We start from the raw sequence: 18,671 nt of genomic DNA, 5'->3' as shown, positions 1-18,671 counted from the left end.
GCACGCCGGATGCGAAACCATCATCTCAGTTTGTGTCGTGTCGTTGTTTATACTTTGTGATGAGCCGAATTCGATCCATTCACCGGTCCACCGACATTGCCAACTCATGAATCACCTCCTACCTCACACTGTTTCCTGTACAAGAAGGTGGTGGTGATGTTGCAGGAGGCGGGGTTAGCCTGGAATGCATAGCTGGTAATTGTGCCGCCCGAGCCTCCTATGAGTTGAGATAAGGATCGTGAAGAAGCGCACTGTCGTAATGTATTCTTTGACGTTGTATACACAGAACGGCAAGTCTTTACGTTATGGATAATCCCGTTGCTAACGTGACACGCGTTGCAACCGGGTGCCGCTACGTATACGAATGAAAAGGCGTCGAAGAAACTTGACAGGGTTGTTTTCGTAATACTTGGAGCCGGCCTCTGCGCATGCGTGTATACTTAACGGGAGATGTGGAGGAGAGATGCGACCATTTCGAGTGAAAAGGATATGGCCCAAAACACAGGAAACTAGTCGCTTACGGTTCTGTATACAAACGTGTTAGCACGACTACCGACGTAAGAGCCAGGCAAGTACTACAATATAAACGTCGCTTAATTCCGTGGTGATCAGGGTGACACTGTCCGATGCTAAGCGAAAAGCACGTCAACAAAGTGCGTGACAAATTATACCGAGACAAAATAGGTCGCCGTCATTTAACATGAACGCGGGTGCGTCTAAGAGGGGCGCTGCTGCTGGCACAAGAGCCATCATTTTGGCTCGGCGAATGATTGCCGCGGTTGTTTGTCGGGCGTCGCGAAGCCTTTGGGGACAACGGAAGCGCCGTGTAAGCAAATGACGGCGTTCACTCAACGACATCAACACCCGTACGGCCGCCGGAGTTTCAAAACTGCTCGCTTTGCGCCACTGCGAACGCGCCGACGCCTGACCGACATGAGTGTTCCCCGCTGCGCATCTATACCGCCCGCCTTAAAGGACGGCGGAAAGCTACAAAAATGAAATCTCTAGCAGCGTGAGCGGCCTGTGCCGTCGTTTTACGCACGCTTCTTTAGAAGTGTGCAGTTTTGTGCACGCCTGCGGTCGACGTCGGTCAAGCAGACAACGAATCTGCAAAGCTGTTCGGGCGTAAGAAATGATATTGCGGGCTTGATGGAAGCCGCGGCCGTCGTTCCTGCTGGTGATTTCAGAAAATAACGCTGACCCGATGGGAACACGGCGAGAAAGCAGACGCTCATTGGCTACTTCTTTTAGTCCCTGTAGAATGGCATGTACTATAGCTGCAAATTTCATTTTAGAAATCACCTTAACATTTATCAAATACTGGGTGGAGAAGGCCAAGCAGGCCCAGGGCCTTACTTGAGCCCGATCCCTCAGCCACGTTCCCCCTCCCCCCTTTCTATAATGTTTACGATCACCACCAGAAGGGGGGATGCAGAAATCCAGGTTGGCTGCCACACATGTAAGTTTCAGACAAAACTAGTTGTTATTGTACGTTCCTTGACGTATTCCTTTTTATTTTTATTATAATTTACTCTCTCCCTTCTCCGCTATTGTCGTTTTGAACGTTTTTTTTTAAATTGTTAACATGCCTAACGGTGCACTTCAATGTGCTTACTAGGTACTGGTTGCCTTTATCTCCCCCTCCCGGTAATCAGGGCGGTAATTTGTGCGAGCAGTTTATTCATGGCGAAGTTTTATTTAGCGCTTCGTGCATCTTGTGCCCTTTATGTTCTTTCACATGTGCGTACGTGTCTGTCAGCGCCAAAACAAATTCCCCCATAAATACTGTTACGAGCGAACAGCTCCGCGCATTTGGCTTCCCGCTTACCACGACTCCGGCTGCAGCGTAAAGCTAACGCTGCACCGAATCATTGTCACGGGCCAAGGCGCGGGAAACAAAAGGCGACCCGATTTTTCAACTGCGCGGCGAACACGAAGGCCGTACATCTTGTCTGCTGCGACGACGCCTGGCCCGGCGGCGGTCTCCCTCTGGGCCAAGCCACTTTTTGCTGTCGAGTGGAAAGAATGCACGGCGCGGGTAAAAAGAAAAGAAAGGGGAGGCGGGTGTATACGACACGCGGCGTCGTGTAGTCGACGAGCTCGGGACCCGTGCTGCGCCGGTCGTCTCGCTCATCGGGAGCCTTTTGCTTAGCGTCCCCAAAACGGCGCCGCTAAAGCGACCCGCAGGGCCAGTCGCCACGGCCGGCGCCGTGTCGTGATCGCGGCCCGCGAAACGGCACGCCCTTTAAAAATGCAACGCCGCGGGAACTCTTAGCAGGGGCAGCATCGCGGGACGCCCGGCAAGCGTCGCGTCAGACAACGCGACAGGCGCACCAGCAGCGCGCTTCCCTTATTAATGAGCGCGAGGGCCCGTCGGGCGGGACGGGAAGTGCGCATGCGCACTGCCTGGCGCGCCCTCTCCTCGCCATCCTCTCCCTGTGGGTGCGTGGGGGAGCAGCCGATGAGGAGAAAGAGGACGGGCCCCGCGACAGCACGCTTCACTGCAGAGCGCGCGGTTCTCCTTTCTTTATTTTCTTGTCCTTCCCTGCGCGCCGGGCTGTTGCGAGCGTTGCCTTATGGTGGTTTTGCAGCCCCTGATCCGTCGGCGGCGGCAACCGAAACGGCGACGTTTCGCCGTCGTCGTCGCATTGTGCGACGTCGACGCTCTTTGGAGCGAGTGACGTCAGCGGAAGAACGCGCGCTTTCTTTTCTGCCAGCGAACGCGTGCGCTGCCTGCTTGACTCGCTCGATTGGACGAGGCGGCGCGTTTACCATAGAGAATGCGCACCGAGATGACAGCAGAGCGGCCAGATTTCTCCGGCCCCGAATAGAAACGGCCGCTGTCGGCGTTGACTCCGCGAAACTAGTTGTGCCGATCGAAGTCGTGTGTGTGGTCCCAGCGTGCTGGAGGATCACGCTCGATGTCAACGCCGATACCCGCGACGCTGCTGGTGCTGAATGATCGATACGGAAACACGCAGCCATCCGCACTGGGCCAGCTTTCTGTCGAGTGATATGTTTGTGCACTGCTCGCCAGCTCTCAATGTTCTAGTGTACTGGAAGGTCGATGTTCACCGCCAGGCAGCCAGAAGGCGCTTGTAAGCAGAGCCTCAGAAGGGGCCACGTAACGTATTTCTGGGCTGCTGCGCTGCTTTGGGACTTCCGAATAAACCGGCAGGCGCACATTGTTTGTGTTGACCTTGTGTGACTCGGTACGACGCTGTGCATGCACGCCAGTGCCGTGCCTCCATACCAGAAGCCGACGGTGCCAACTCCGGAAAGCGCAAAGCCTGGAGCTGTTTGTGTTTAACCCACGTCTCACCGTCAAGCGTCTTGTGCACGCTGGGTGCCACGTCGAGCAGTAAAATGTGGCACTGAAAATGAGCAGCTCAGTTTCTCTTAACTGTAAAGTTAGTGTCGGATTTGCGCTTGTCCGTGGATATGTGAGTCAACGCAGCTCTTCGTCCGTGTGGCGGCAGGTGTGGCGTAAGGACTACTACTTACACGTAAACACTTCTTCCGTGCCGTACCCTTTTCCACATTACGCTTAAAGAAAGATAAAGAGGGTCAGCTCGCAACTTCCAACGGTTTTGGAGTATCGAAGCCAAATGCCCGAGACAGTTGCAATCAATTGAAGGAGAGTGTTCTTTTGGAACGCAAGCTCTCGCTTGATTATCGTCAGTAGCAGTACTGGGTACACTCCTCAGATCGTCATTCGCTAATGCTTCATTGCCACACTGAAGTGGAACCAACAAGAGCGGTGGAAACACGCCGTGGAGCGTAGCAGACCCGCTACGCTGACAGCGTGGCGAAAGAGCATCGATTCGCATGTGTGTATGTGCCGTAGCCGAGTCGAACTGACCGCGCGTTAAACAAATCGTGGGCCTGCAAAAAGCAGGCAAGGCTGCAATACAAACATGAGAAAACATTTTCCTTTCTTTTCTTCATTATCTTGATACATCCATTTTTTTTTCTTTTTCTGACTATCCCATTCATGGTCATAGGATTAGCCCGCCAGAGCAACAAGGATGGCAGCAGTAGTAATGTGCATCGCAATTTTTATTCTTCTGGGTAAAGAGAAAGGCCTCTATCAACAATAAACGCACCGATATATCTCTCTCCTCAGGCGAATAAAGAACAAGAAGTTGTGCGCGCATTCAGTTCACCACTAAAGACTAGTGAAATGAGAACTACGGAACTCTGCGTAGTAGCGTAGCGTAGCCGAGTCGGGTATGCTACGTGCGCGTTCGTTTCAGGGAAGGGCCAGTGTAGAGTAGCGCGCGTGTGCTCACCTGCGTGCGGGCCAGGATCGGCGACGCAGACGACGACCAGCGAGAAGCAGCAGCAGACGGTAATCCAGTAGCGGAAGAAGGGGCCGCCGCTCTCTTCTACTTCCGGACGCATCGCTGCTCGGCGAGACGGGGCTTGCGAGCCACCCCAGCCGACAGCGGGGTGAACGCGCTCTCAGTTCCTAGCTGGCCCGACTGGTCCAGAAACCCGAGCAAGGCTTGCCCGGAGGCCGCCGCCGACGCACGCTCGTTGCCGTCATCTTGTTGTGCGCTCTGCGGCCGCGGGCTACGTGCGGCGACGCTGCTGCCGCTGGCGCACTCTGCCGGGACGCGCCGGGGGAGGACCCCTCTCTCTCTGCCGATTTGCCTTCTCTCCCCCGGACTCCGGACCGGCGCTGTCACCTGGCGGTCACGACTCGCTCTGCGCCATGATCAGCCCTCTGGCTCCCGAGATGGTGGTTCAGGCAGCGAGAAACCGCGCGTTCGTTACCTCGTCGCTCCGCACCAAAGCATATTCTATGCGGGAAAAAGAGACGAGAATGCTACTGCGCATCCAAGGGCGACCACTGTCTCAGAGCTCTATCCCGAACCGATGACTCGGTCAGAAACTGCGCGTCAGACCTGAGAAGGCTGCGTTAAACTTTTCTCGCTGACCCAGACTTGACTCACAACGTTAGGGAAGCCGCACTTGCTGCTATGAGCACACGCACTCTCTCTTCTGCGTCCCTTTCTCGGTCAGCATTCAGCGATTGGAGATGAGTATGCACATAGGCCACTCTGATCAGTTTCCTGCGGAATTTGTTCCTTCATGAGCTTTTCAAGCAGCTTCAAATTTAGCCAGAAGTGTCTATACCTTGATGAGGACTGACGCAGCCCAGCACTCAAGCAAGCTCGTGCATGATTTGACACTGGAAAAGTAGCACACACCTGACTTTACTCACAATCAGTTGCATTCACTAGACCCTTCTATGCAGCTGCTCCTGCTACCTGGTCTCCGAAGTGAAGAAACAGTGCCTTTTCGCTCACGCCTGGGCGTTGCATTCGCCAATGCATACTCATTCTTAATTGGAATGACCGACAGCTCCAAATGGAATGCCTGTGATGGCATGGAAACGAAGATCACCTTATGTACTACTGGCCGTCCTTTGGAAATGAAAGGCTTGACGTGCACACATCTCTAAACCAGCTAGGTGGAGGACATTTCTCGTTGAACAAGATCTTTGGACCATGGCCTCGCATATCCCAGCTCAGAAGGCCACAAGAACGCTGCTGCGATTTCAGACTTGGGCGGCCGAATGCGATGCAGCGCTGAGAATTTTCACGGCGTCGACGAGATCAACATCAGACTTTTTCTCCGTCTCTCAATCTATTCCTCCCCTTCCCCAAGTTCTGGGAAGCCAATCGAGTTCCCTGCCCAGTCATTCCGTATTAGTATTCTGAGGGAGAGGAGTGAGCCAGGCGAAGCCTTAAAGAACCCAAATTTTTTTAACATCCTTCTAAGATAATCCTTAAGCGGCGCTAAAAATAGCGTTATCATACGACGACAGCAACCTCTGGGGCACAAGTCTTTTACCAACTCTAAAGGGACATCATATAGACTTTCTTAGCGCACTGCTACTCATATATTAAAGTCTTGGATTATTCTGTTGTCGCCATGGGTACATAATAATATTATTTGGACATTGTGTACGGACAGAAACATTGATAGCTTGGAGAGATCTTCACTAGTACTGAATATCAGTAGAGTGAAAGAGTAAATGAAGTGAAACGACCAAAAACATTTTGTGTAGTTATCGCCCAGCGCTTCGATTACGTCGTTTGTAGTACTGTCGAAGCTGCAGCACTCCTTACCAAATGGGAAGACCGAGTGCCCGTCGAGATGTGTTCATCCGCGCAACGTCGTCTTCTCAGCGGCTGCTGATTTCATGGTATACGACGTGCGTGCGCAAATGCCGTAGCATGTCACGTATCGCTGTAACGTATTATTCACCAAGCAAAAGCAAAACTATGTAATATCGCCAATAATCAGACAGTTACCCGCGGAACTATATTCCGCTGCGCAAGGATATTGCCCATTTATAAGTGTACTCGTCGCATTTATACTCTGCACCAACACTTTATCCTTGTCGTTTCGCGCTGTCCGTGACCTTGGATTAGCTTTTCATCGTTGTATTGCTTCATATGGTGTACGATGCTTCCTTAGACATTGCATTGAAGTACGCGTCCTCTAGCAAGCGCAGAGTATCCGTCACACATCTCTTATATTTCTCAATGAGCACGTGACCATTCCGAATTACAAAGAATCTCAATGAAATTATTTGTGTCAAATTTGGCAGGTTTGTGATTGTTGCGCATAAGGGAGTTGAGTATACAGAGTAGTATTGTGAGGTCTCTTTTATGCAGTAAATGAAACTTAATGAGACTGAACTAGTTATCTCATGATTTTTACTCCGCTGACGTTATCTTTAGAGCTTTATAACGCGAAGCATCCTTGTAGAATGCAGGCCGGTTTTTCCTGCCGGGTATCTGACCGTTCTCGTGGGCCGATCCTGAAAGCAGTAAAGTCTAACACAGGGTCTCAAACAGTGACCTAGGACGACATTTATAGCGCACAGCTGTTATAAAACGCTCGAATAGGGCTCAATATGACCTTCAGACACGGTAGAGCGCTGATGAAACTGAGCAATAACTTATGACTTGGGACATCCGTTCTCGGATTCTTGGCATAGCGCGCCTAGGTTCTTCCGCAATAGCGCATTGTAGTCATCAATGACACAAATTGTGCTAAGCTCCGCCTTAACTACTGAATCCACCAGTGAAGCCGCCAGTGATGTCACCGGTCAAAACATGGCCGAAACCACAATCAGTGAACAGATGGACATACAGTAAATATGTCAATTGATACTCATATGTGTAATTCTGCATAAAAAATAAAATTATGGGGTTTTACGTGCCAAAACCATTTTCTGATTATGATGACGCCGTAGTGGGGGACTCCGGAAATTTGGACCACCTGGGTTCTTTAACGGGGATCTAAATCTACATACACGAGTGTTTTCGCATTTCACCCCATCGAAATGCGGCCGCCGCGGCCGGGATTCGATCCCGCAACCTCGTGCTTAGCAGCCCAACACCATAGCCACTAAGCAACTAGCAATGCCGTGTACATCAGTTAATATAATTACTCAATGTGTGTAATTGTACATAATCTAAATATGTAATTGCTTGCAATGACCTCGCCGAAGAGGCTCGGACTTTCGTGCTCGATTCGCTCGGACTTTCGTGCTGTCCGACGTGTTGGGCCAACCACTCAGCCCGACTTAGCTGAGAAGAGAAACACGTTGCCAGCGGGCTGAGAAAGTGACGCAAGGAGGTCCGGACGGTTTGCATGACGCGCAAGAATGAAGAAACCAGCATCGGCTCTCCGGCTTATGCTCGGCCTAGCATCAAAACCTTAAGGTAAATTCGTCGGCGCTATGAAACACCACGTGCACCGGGATTATTCAGCAATTATTGCATAATCAGCTTAAGGGAGGCTTAAAGACACTGCTTAAGGGCTCGCGCGTTAGAGCAGTGACACTTAAGCTGTCCAGCGGGACGAGGAGGTTGCCGAGGTCAATAAATGGGTGCTAGATTTTCCGTTGTTTTCATTCTATCAACGTATGCTTTCATGCAATGCTGAAAACTTGAGCGACTCGCTTCTCGCTACGCTGATAAGGTATTATCTTTCTCCCCCCGGCCTCCTGCTTATGTTTAGTTTTGTTGCTGTATGGCTAAGCCCGCGCTGGGTGCGATTATTAAGAAATATCGAGAATATGCGTATGTGCAATGCGAAGCAGGATACTTTAAATAAAAGAAAGTGCTGTGAGTGTTCCCTGAAGAACGCTTGACACGATGACCATCAACGATGAACGGAGTGCTAAGCCTTCAGCTATGTCTAAATTAGTGTCGGTATGTGTTGTTCTATTTTTTTTTTTTTTTCTTTTGCAAATTTGCCTCGTGGTTCGTTAGGCCAGATGAGTCAAGGCCTGCATACACGTACCGCGAAAAGCAGTTTCCAGACTTGCTGTCCTGTCGCGTATACGAGGAAAAAAGGAAATGTTAATTCTGCGGTTGCGCTGGTTGTCTTGATTCATGATGTCTAAGCTTGGGAAACTGGGTGACAGTTGCTCGCTCTGAAGCTGCCTGCGTATGATCTCCTGTACCTGAATATTGCCACCCAATGTTTCTATTTTTAATATAATGCGAGCTCTGGGTTTTCAGCGGCTCATGAGGACGCAGCATTCATTGTCCTTAAGCAGTCTACACTGTTCCGAACGAACTGAGACTGACTTCTTTCTTCTTTCAGTCACAAAGACAATTCTACAATTACTTTTTATGTATTCTCATGAGCGCAGGTCCAGTTTGCATTTCCTTTGTCTTTAGCAACGGTGACACATCAGCTGAGTGAGTTGTGTCACTGGGATGATCTTATTAACTAGTATAGAAGGATAAACCTAATGAAATTCTTGACCTTATTGTTTCAAAATAAACGTGTAAGAAAACAGAAATGTTGTGCCACTCAGGGTAGCGCGGGAGGCTACGATGGTAGAGGACCAGTTTTCAAATAAGCTATAATATTAATCGTTGCATTCTACCGGCGCTAGCATATGGAGAAGAAACTAAAAGGTTGAGGAACAATCTCGAGAACACGTTAAGGACGGCGCAAAGAGCGATGGAACGAAAAAATGTTGGGCGTAACGTTAAGTGTGAGGAGGAGAGCGGTGTGGATCAGAGAGCAAACGGGTATAGCCGATATTCCAGCCGACGTTGGAAAATATGGAGCTTGGCAGGCCATGCAATGCGTAAGGCAGACAAGCTGTGTACCATTATACGAGTAGTTACAGAATGGGTGCCAAGGGAAGTGAAGCGCAGTCGGGAACGGCAAAAAATTAGGTGTGGTGATGAAGTTAGGAAATTGCAGCTGCAACTTGAGAATCAGCTAGCGCTAGAGATGGGTAATTTTAGATCGCCGGAAGAGGCCTTCGTCCTGCAGTGGACATAAAATTATTATTATTATTATTATTATTATTATTATTATTATTATTATTATTATTATTATTATTATTATTATTATTATTATTATTATTATTATTATGAGTAGTAGTAGTAGTACTAGCAGTAGTAGTAGTAGTAGTAGTAGTAGTAGTAGTATGACGACGACGATGATGGTGATGATATAAGCTGTATTTAGATATAAGGTGCGCAATATATGTGTTCACGCTTTTAAAAGCAAGTATGAGATTGCTGAACGGCTAACATAATGAGGTATCTCGCTCATTTTGAGTTCTGTTTTGCCCGCTCTTGAACTGCTCATCGTGAGCCTCTTCGGACACGGCTGCGCGTTCCGTGGCGCCCGGCTTCGTACGGCCGGCTCTGGTTCTGTTGCGGCATCAGCGCGATATCCCACCGCAATCAGGGCGTCGGCGGCGACAAAGCGTACAGGGACGAGGTGCGCGCCCGCTCGCGGAGCAAGACGCGGCGTGCGTCGAGCTTAATCGAGCGCATGGCAATTAGGCGACCTGCGTGTTACAACCGTCCGTCATCAGCCGCTGGCGCCCCGCTGCTGGTGCGGGCGTCGGTTTGCGAACCCATGTCGCTCGCGCATATTTTTGTCGCCGCGCGGCGGCTTCCAGGCGGCAGAGGGGGGGGAACCAGTGGGCGCTGATCAGCAGCCGGAAAATAGAAACGCTCCTAAGGGGTGCCTCTAGCGCTAGAGCTGCGTTCCGAAAACACGATCACGGTGAGGCATTAAGAGGCACCTGCCCAAAAGCAGGTGCCGGTGACTGCGCGGCAGAGAGCTTACAAACGAGCTGCTTCCTCTTTGCCCCAACTGTAAGGCCGACAAGTTAGAGCGTTAATTCACGCTTTATTTTGTCAAGCTTCTTTCAGCCTCCGATAAGGAGCTAGATCACACTGCAAGACAAGTAATAACGAGCAGCGTCCTAAAAGAAGCCTACAGGAAATTCTTCAAATCTCTGCATCAACTAAATAAGGTACCTCCTAATGACGGCAGCGTTGAATACCAACATTTGTGTTTTTGGCACCTTGACTGATCTGTGCTCGTGGTAAGGTAAGCGAATTTTTTTAGCTGGCGAGAAAGAAAAAAGTGAGGGAGGGGGGGGGGGGGGAGTTACCTCCTTGCTCCTCATTCATACACTAGCGCGTCAGAAACCGTGCTTTTGTTGGTCAGTACTTGCACAATTTAGCGCGCGCAATCACCTGCCAGGGCACATTCGCTCGAATTTGAGCGTAAAGCGCGATGATTAAAATCCTATATTTACTTGAGAAGGGCTGATAAATGGGTTGACGAGTGTTTTTCATCTTGGACTTTGTCCAATGTCCTCACTTTCCCTTCTGAGCGTGTAGATTTTATGCACATCGGGACTTTTAGTCCCGATGCGTTGTACTGTGTTGCACGTTTTCCATGTGTTCAACTCAATGAACAAGGAAAGAAACATCAATGAACTAGTCATGTTTAGCTGCCTTATGCGGACGGTGTTCATTGTGTTCTTTACTGATGTCGGGCGTGAATCAATAAGTGTGCGCCGGGAGCCGGATTCAACGGGAGCGCGTTGTCTATGTCGCGAATGCGGTTGTGCATACGTCAATTTTCTGCCAGTAACGTGACGACGATGTTTTAATGGCATCCCCTTTGAACCGAGGCAGTGACAAATAGTCACCTAGCCTACTGGAGTTAATCTTACTAATCTTTTCTCTCTTCCTCAAAACTTCTCGTCTACCTTGTACTGCTACCTGTATTGTGCTTCCCGTCTCTTCCGTGCGGCGGCGCTGCAGTCACCGACTGTACTTTTGAGGAAGGAGAAACTTACTTGCAAGAATTTGCTTTGAGAAACTTTACTTTTGGGTAAAGAGAAACAATCTCTTTGAAGCAAGACTAAGAAACACGAATGAAAATGAACGGGCGGCTAAAGTGCGAAAATGTGCATCTCAAAAGCGTGGACAAGGAATCGGATGGACGGAAAAAACTTTAATGGGAAAAGTACCTGCGAGGTTGCCAGCGCGGGCTCAGGCCACCGGGGCACGATGAGGTCTAAAAGGTTGGCAACCAAATGCAGGGTAATTCAAAGTGTAAATCGACAACCAGGAGTTATAAAAACGAAAGTGAGGGAACCGGGGGCCGTAATTTGGGTACAAAACGGCAAGAAAGAAATCAGGAGGGAAAGAGCAGTGCCTTGCTGTTTGAGGTCCGAGCGGGCGGCCTGAGGACAAAAGCATACCGGGGAAAACGACTCGGCCCATAGTAATTGAATGTGAAGACATTCACCCAGTAAGACGCATAGGGAGTGCCCACCTTCCAGAAGCGTTGGGATGCAAATATGGAAGGATTAGGTGGTCAGTAGTTAAGATAAGCAAGAAACGTGTAGTGTACTGGTGGAAAAAAAAGCAGGCGGGAGATTGCAAGTCATTGCAAGTGTAGGGAATTGTACAATTTAGGGATAAAGGTTTTAAATGCGAAAGTTAAGATACCCGCCTTCGTTGCTTAGTGGCTGTGGCGTTGGACTGCTAAGCACGAGGTCGCGGGGTCGAATCTCGGCAGCGGCGGCTACATTTCGATTGGGACGAAATGCGAACATGTGTATTTAGATTTAGGTGCACGTTAATGAGCCCCAGGTGGTCCATATTTCCGGAGTCCCTCACTACGGTGTGCCTCATAATCAGATCGTAGTTTTGGCACGTAAAACCCCCATAATTTAATTTTTCTTTAAACTTACGATTGATATCACGAATGCGAAAGGCTAGATGGCGATAGATATAGTGAAACCTCAGTAACTCAAGCAGGCTATGTGACCAATTGTCTGAAAAGGGATGCCAACACCACCATCATCGCCCTTATCGTACTGCGTGCTGGCGTAGAAATACGCTACTCCGTTCAAACACCACGTACCAAGTTGAGCAATCAGGGGCGTTTGAGCAACCGTATATTTCCCCAACAGTTTTGCCACGAAAGCAAAGTAAGGAAGCGGCGCTTACGACTCAAGTTTGTGAAATTATTGTTGTTGCACTTTTCCTAATGCGTCACAGAAACTTTATATCTCGTTGTATGAAGGAACGAGACGCTCAGAACCGCTGGTTCCAGTGCCTTATTTTTTCTTTTTCTTTTTTTTTACGTGATACAAGGCGATATTGGTGCACAACCATGGCGCCGGCTTCTCTTTGGAATCACTATATCGCTTAGGTACCTTCCCAGCCCGAAACCGTACCCTCTTCTACGTCCACGGTGTAAAAATACAGCATATAAGTCGGCAGACCAGAGGTTTACTCGAAGCTTTCTTTGCGAACAGTTCGGAATGTTGTAACTATAGAGAGTAAAAACGTGTGGAGCAGGGAAAATGGAAGGAAACTAACGAAGTGCTCCTTCCTTCAGTTTGCACTGTCCCTTGCGCTGTCACATTATTTAGCTACAAAATATACCGATTAGACAAAGTTAGCAATTTTTTATCATTTTGGGATGGCAAAGCGTATGTTGTCTTCAGGTGGTCAAGTCGGACTACCCAAAAAATGACGGGTGCTCGAAGGAGCCTTTTTTTTTTTTTTGCATGCATCCCGAAGCCTTTTGATAAAGCGAACCGGGCCATCTTCATGGTATGTCCTCCAAGAGCATCGCCCGAGGTGCCGTGTTTTACACACGCCATGTGGCGTTTGGAACGCTCGTCAGCCTAAGCGCTATAAAAAGCGCCAAGTCACAAATGTTCCTGCCGCCTTTTGGCATAATTTGCTTGTTTCTGTTGTTTTCAGTCGTTTGCTTGTTTATCTGTTTTTAAGAGTAAAAAGTCATGAGTATCGGCAAGCAGGTCGACATAAATGTCGAGAGCAATTTCCGGCACGCTTTCGTAGGTGGAGTCCAACTGCGAGTAGGAACCGTCGTTTTCTCTTTCAAAGTAGGCTTTTTTGCGGCCAGTCAAGTATTACAGACAAAGCACGCTTTACAGGCGGCAACATTTAGCGACAGGAGAGAGCAGCTGTGATACAGTAATGAAAACCACAAGCGGGAAACTGCGAGCTATAGTATACTTATTATAGTTTCAGTTATAAAATATAGCGAAACGATCCCTACAGGCTAGTAAGCACAAAAATACAAACTGAGGGGTTCAATAAAAAAGTAAAATAGAGAATAACATAAATGATTAAAATAACGTCCGGGCGACTAAATCTATGCAACCAGTGTAAATAAAAAGAAAAAAAAACTAAAGACTCTTTTCATCAGACTGCGAGGGAGGAGACTTATGATAACAAGTTCAGGCCTTTCCTTCCCACAGTGCTGTTGACGTGCATGTTGATGAACCTGCGCTAGGAAGGAGCATATACTACAAGCCTCGGTATTGGCTGCGGCGCGTTATTGCGGCATAGCATGGATTCGGTGAATGATGGCTGTTGCCTCTGACATGTCAGTGCACACCTTTGCGTATGTTTCCGCCTTTCTAATACCAAGCCTTCTTCACCTCAATCCTCGACTTTACGTGCAGCTGCTCCTTTGCGTATATCTGCTCCTGAAACCTGTCCGCCGCTAGACGGCGTAGCAACTTTAGTTTGGTTTTAGTTGCTAGGTGACTAGCAACTAAAACTTAATATTGCACGCAAAATTTCGCGAGATTATGCCCACCTCGAAGGCACACGTGATACGCAAGAGGCTTCCCGAAACGGTGGAAGCACGAACTTCCCATCTCAAGTAGTACACCCCAGCCGTTCAAGAATTTATTTATTTATTTATTTCAATACCCTGCGTGCCCGTTAGGGTACTACATAAAGGGGGGGGGGGGGGGGGGAATAGAAAAAGACCAAGCTTAAGTACAACGTGTAAAATATAAATTATATAGGAAGACATAAGTTGCAATAATGAAACGGTTTAAAAACTGAATAATGAGGAAAGAAAAAAGCGGCAGAGAAAAAATAGGAAAGAAATAATTATATTTCATATTATATATTGCAGCGTGACTAGAGTGCAAACATGATTCTCGTCGCTCACGCCATGGTGACGACCAATCCTCGCCAGAACACAAGTTCAAAAATACAATCGAAGCAAATAGATAAGAACGGAGAAAAATACATATCAGATGGAACAAAGTAGTACTATAAAAAAAACATTACACATAACTACGCGTACGACAACACGTTTAAGGTAAATATACAAGTATATTTAGGTTACGACACGTTGATACATTCTAAAATGTTTTAGTGCTAGTTGAAATGATGATGATTCCGCAACCTAGACAGTGGTTGAAAGGAAACAGTTCCATTCGGCAATAGATAAAATTAGATGCGAAATTAGTTTTTATTTCCGTCATAGATCAGAGAGATGAGTCTTAGGTCATCTTCACCGACTGAAGACCGGCCCTGCCGTCCCTGAAGTCGCCGTGCACGCGGGAACAACTCGTCATGGACATCAGACGCCTATGCATTAAAGCCTGCGAACTGCGTCACAGCCTTGTGCTGCAGTGGTTACCAGCCCACTGCGGAATACGAGGCAGCGTCCAGGCTGACTGTGCTGCCAAATCTGGACACGACTCTTCGAGAGAAATGGTCCAGATCCATGTATCGAGAAAAGACGCGGCGACACCGGTATCTGCACATACTTGGCGTTTACAGCGATGCCTCTGGACAAACTCAAGCCATCAGTACGGACCCCACATAAGATCGATCCATCATGTCACTTTTATATACCGCGAGGCTTCAATGGGCATGACCAAATATGCATTCACCGCATCAGACTAAATGTGGCCTGCACTAACTACTTCAAGTACAAGATTCAAGTGACGGACTGGCCAATGTGCTCTGAATGTAGTCCCTGGAGAACTGCGACATGTTTTGTGCGACTGCTGCCGTTACGCGTCAGAGACAGTCCTTGAAGGCGGCACTACACCTGTAACGCGACTCGAACTTGGAACTTGGGCACATTCTCGGACACCTGCACGTTACCCACAACACCTGTGAAACACTTGCGTTAAGCAGCAACTGCGCATTACGAGCAACGAAAGCGCTGCTGATGATCTTGCTGGCCCCGCTAGCCTTAACGAAACCTTGAATAATATATAGCGCCTGCGTGCTGTCTCGGTGTCTATCATTGTGTATATCATAATGCTCACCCAGTGCAAGGAGTAGCATGTCAGGCGAACAGCCGGGCTACTATCTCCAGCATATCAATAAATCATGTATCGCTCTCTCTAGAGGCGAATTTGGATAAGCTTTAGCTAAGCGTTAGATAAGCGTCAGAATTTTGATGAACTTAGGCAAATGTTGGTTTTACTTTATGAACGGGATCTGCGTGAGTCGAAATGTGAGGAGTGGAGAGAATATAGATTCCAGCGAACGGAATCTTACTACGGTAAAGTCTATGGAAGAACGAAGACCGGGTAAATTTACTGCTCATATCGTGAAAATGAAGATCGTGTGATTCCTTTTAGGCGGGACACGACTTTGATAGCGAGATCGTGAAGACAAGATGAACCGTGCAGCTTTATTTTGGACTGTTTCGAGTAGATTAGAGAGATTAGCGCGATTAAGTGAGAGGGGGAGGGGCCAGAGGGTCTCATATTAACTGTATGCACGAAGTCTGGTATCTGCGTTTGCAAGATGTAAATCCCGTTGGCTGTAACCTATCTTTTACGTGATTTTGTGGTAACGAGTTCAATACTGTTATGCCAGCTTAAATTCAAAGGCATTTTATATTGGTTAGTGGTACAAGGGATTAAGAAATGCGAATATTGTGTTTATCGTCGTTGCTGTGTTAATTCACTATACACGACCCATTCATCTGCGAAGAGATGCATTTGTTAAGTGTAGTTAGTTGTGATATCATTGGTGTAAGTTAAATACAGCAATGGACCGAGAACGGGCCCTTGAAGAACTCCCTAAATGACGTGAGTCACATCGGTAGTTCCGGAGTGCGGGAAAGGCCACAACTTTCGCTCGCAAAAGACAAAGCCAAGGATGGGTCGAGTGAACATTGTTTGGTCTTGGAGGAGAGGCGCTGAAACAATGTGAACGCCACAGTAAGAATCTATCAGGTATTAAAACTTTAGAAGTTAGGGAAAGTATTAATATTACAAAATGAAATATTGGTACTGATAATAAGGTTAGCAAGAAAAGAAGTCATACGGTGAAAGACAAGTAATATGTCGTTTTGGATTCTGTTCAAAAAAAAAAAAAAGCCATGGCAATATCAAAGCGGGGGACTTAAATCCCCACACCGCTCAGAAGACACCGGAAAGAAAAGGAACGAGCCGGGTGGAGATGCAGCCAGAGGGCAAAGGCACCTGCGTGGTGACAAAGAAACTCCCGGTCGCCTAAATTATTTGGAACCTTCTAACACGGCGCGTCCCTCGCACGCCGCACTGCGTACCTGAAGTGTTAATTTTAACTATGCAATAGTTATTATATGTTCAGGCAAATTACTCTTCCTTTGGAGCGGGTCAGATAAAATTACTCTTCCTTTGGAGCGGGTCAGATAAAGAGTTCTCGTAGACGAGCAAGAGGGACGCAAAAATTTCGTCACTGAGCGCTGCAGCACTGAGAGAAAGACGGTGTCAGCGATGATAAGAGGAGTATGTATCGACCCTGCCATATGCGTAAAAAAAAAAGAGCCGATAGCGTCGTTTGAATATTCTGTCGCACTGATAAAAAGAACGGAGATGGCGGAGATCAACACGAACCTTGGTGACGCAGTAAAATGTACTTCATGCTTGAAGAAACTTCGAAAAGCGCCCTAGATGGCCGTCTCATTTTTATAAGCGCGAAAAAGGGCAACAGATTTTCTCTAAACCGTGCCATATCTTTCCGATCAGAGCGCGTAAACAAACAGTAAATTCCTTTGAATCACAATTTCTATCAGTTGTAGCATTATGTAAAGTCCACCAGGAGTAGACGGTCATTTACGTGTCACGTACATTACTCATAAAACAAGGCGTTTTAAAACACCGCTCGAGAGCTATTCCTCAAACAAAATTTTGTAAAAAATGCCTTATGTCAATATCTTTTCTGCATACTTGTTTATTTTGCATTTCTGGAAGGCAACTATTTTTTGAAAAAAACGTAGACAGGACGATATCACCAAGTCGCTTTTTTGTCAGCCGCCTGTTTGCTACTGACAGATATCTGTACGTTTCCTTTCTTCTTTTACTGTCATTGTGTAACAAATGATAATAGCCAGCGCACCTTCATTCGCCTAAGCGACTACAAATGGGGAGCGTTTTGTCATGTCGCAATTTCTGACTTCCACAAGCAAAAGTATGAAGGGTGAAAGAAATCTCTACCTCTTTACAGCCACTCTTTATATATATATATATATATATATATATATATATATATATTGCTGCTCATACGTCGAAATCTCGCCTCAGCCTTCCTTATCACTGCTTGAGTTTTTCTTTTTCTCGCGCAAGCTTTGCGGAGGCGGTGCCATTGCGTCTCCTAAGCGTCGAATAATTCACCGAACCACTTTTCTCTTTTTTTTCCTCGCTAAAGTAGCATGTCGCGCGCTCGCGAGCGAGCGGGCATATTTGTTCTCGGACAATCGGGCGTCGCATGGTTAACGGCCGCGAACAGCTTTACGCGCGCATCCACCGCGCCCGCTGCCGCTTCGTGGAGTTGCATCGGCGACGGCGGCATGCGGAAAAGTGAAGAAGCAAGCGAGAAACAACAACGGAAGTAAAAAAAACCTTTAAGACGCCCGAAGCGAAGGCGTGGTGGAACCTGGCCGGGCGGTGCAGCTCCGGTTGGAGGACGAGGGGAAACGGAAAGGAAAAAAAAAATCCGGCGGCCGGCGGAAGCATCGATCGCTGTTATTGCATTTGCGCGTCTTCACATCAGCGATAATTCCTAATAACTGCAGCGCCCGCTGTTCGTGCCGAGCGATGCCGGGCCGCTGCTTGCTGGGCCGATCGTTGTGCCGTTCGCCCAGCGTCGTCTGCTACGGCGACGACGGCGTAACAGAGGGCGGAAACAGGGGGAACAGACGAAGAAAGAAGAACGCTCAAAGGAAAACTGCCGGCAGGCGACGCTCGTGCGTGCGTGGCTGCGGCGGCGTCTGTTCGTACATCCCTCCGCTCCCGTTTCCGAGAAATCAGAGAAAGCTATTTGTCTTTCGCATTCGGGGCACAAATCAAACTTAGGAGCGTGGAGGTGTGTCCCCGCCGCCCGCGCTCGGGCGCAAGGCAGCGCACTAATGCGGGGTCCCTTCGACGCTCCCAATTAAAGCGGCGGCCGGTCGGCAATCAAGAAGCGTGCCCAAGACGACGACGACGAAACCCGTGTATGCGTGCTTGTCTTCTGTCCGTGCAGTCGCTCGAGAAGAAAGAGATGAGAACGTAAAGTGGCGTGGTGGCG

At 48.3% G+C, this 18,671-nt stretch overlaps 2 protein-coding genes across 3 annotated transcripts in view; one reads left to right on the top strand and one right to left on the bottom strand.

The window, feature by feature from the left end:
• Positions 1-4,625, bottom strand: part of LOC126539570 (uncharacterized) — a 135,935-nt gene extending 131,310 nt beyond the window's left edge. The window contains exon 1 of the mRNA XM_050186453.3: positions 4,293-4,625. Coding sequence (XP_050042410.1) covers positions 4,293-4,404 — 112 coding nt within the window. The 5' untranslated portion in view covers positions 4,405-4,625. The remainder of the gene's footprint in view (positions 1-4,292) is intronic.
• LOC126539567 (m-AAA protease-interacting protein 1, mitochondrial-like) overlaps positions 1-18,671 on the top strand; it is a 224,915-nt gene that overhangs the window by 151,503 nt on the left and 54,741 nt on the right. The gene's annotated exons all lie outside the window — the stretch shown is intronic.

This window comes from Dermacentor andersoni, chromosome 11 (assembly GCF_023375885.2).
Source record: "Dermacentor andersoni chromosome 11, qqDerAnde1_hic_scaffold, whole genome shotgun sequence".
Taxonomy (NCBI): Eukaryota; Metazoa; Arthropoda; class Arachnida; order Ixodida; family Ixodidae; genus Dermacentor; species Dermacentor andersoni.
This window is presented reverse-complemented; position numbering and strand designations above follow the sequence as displayed.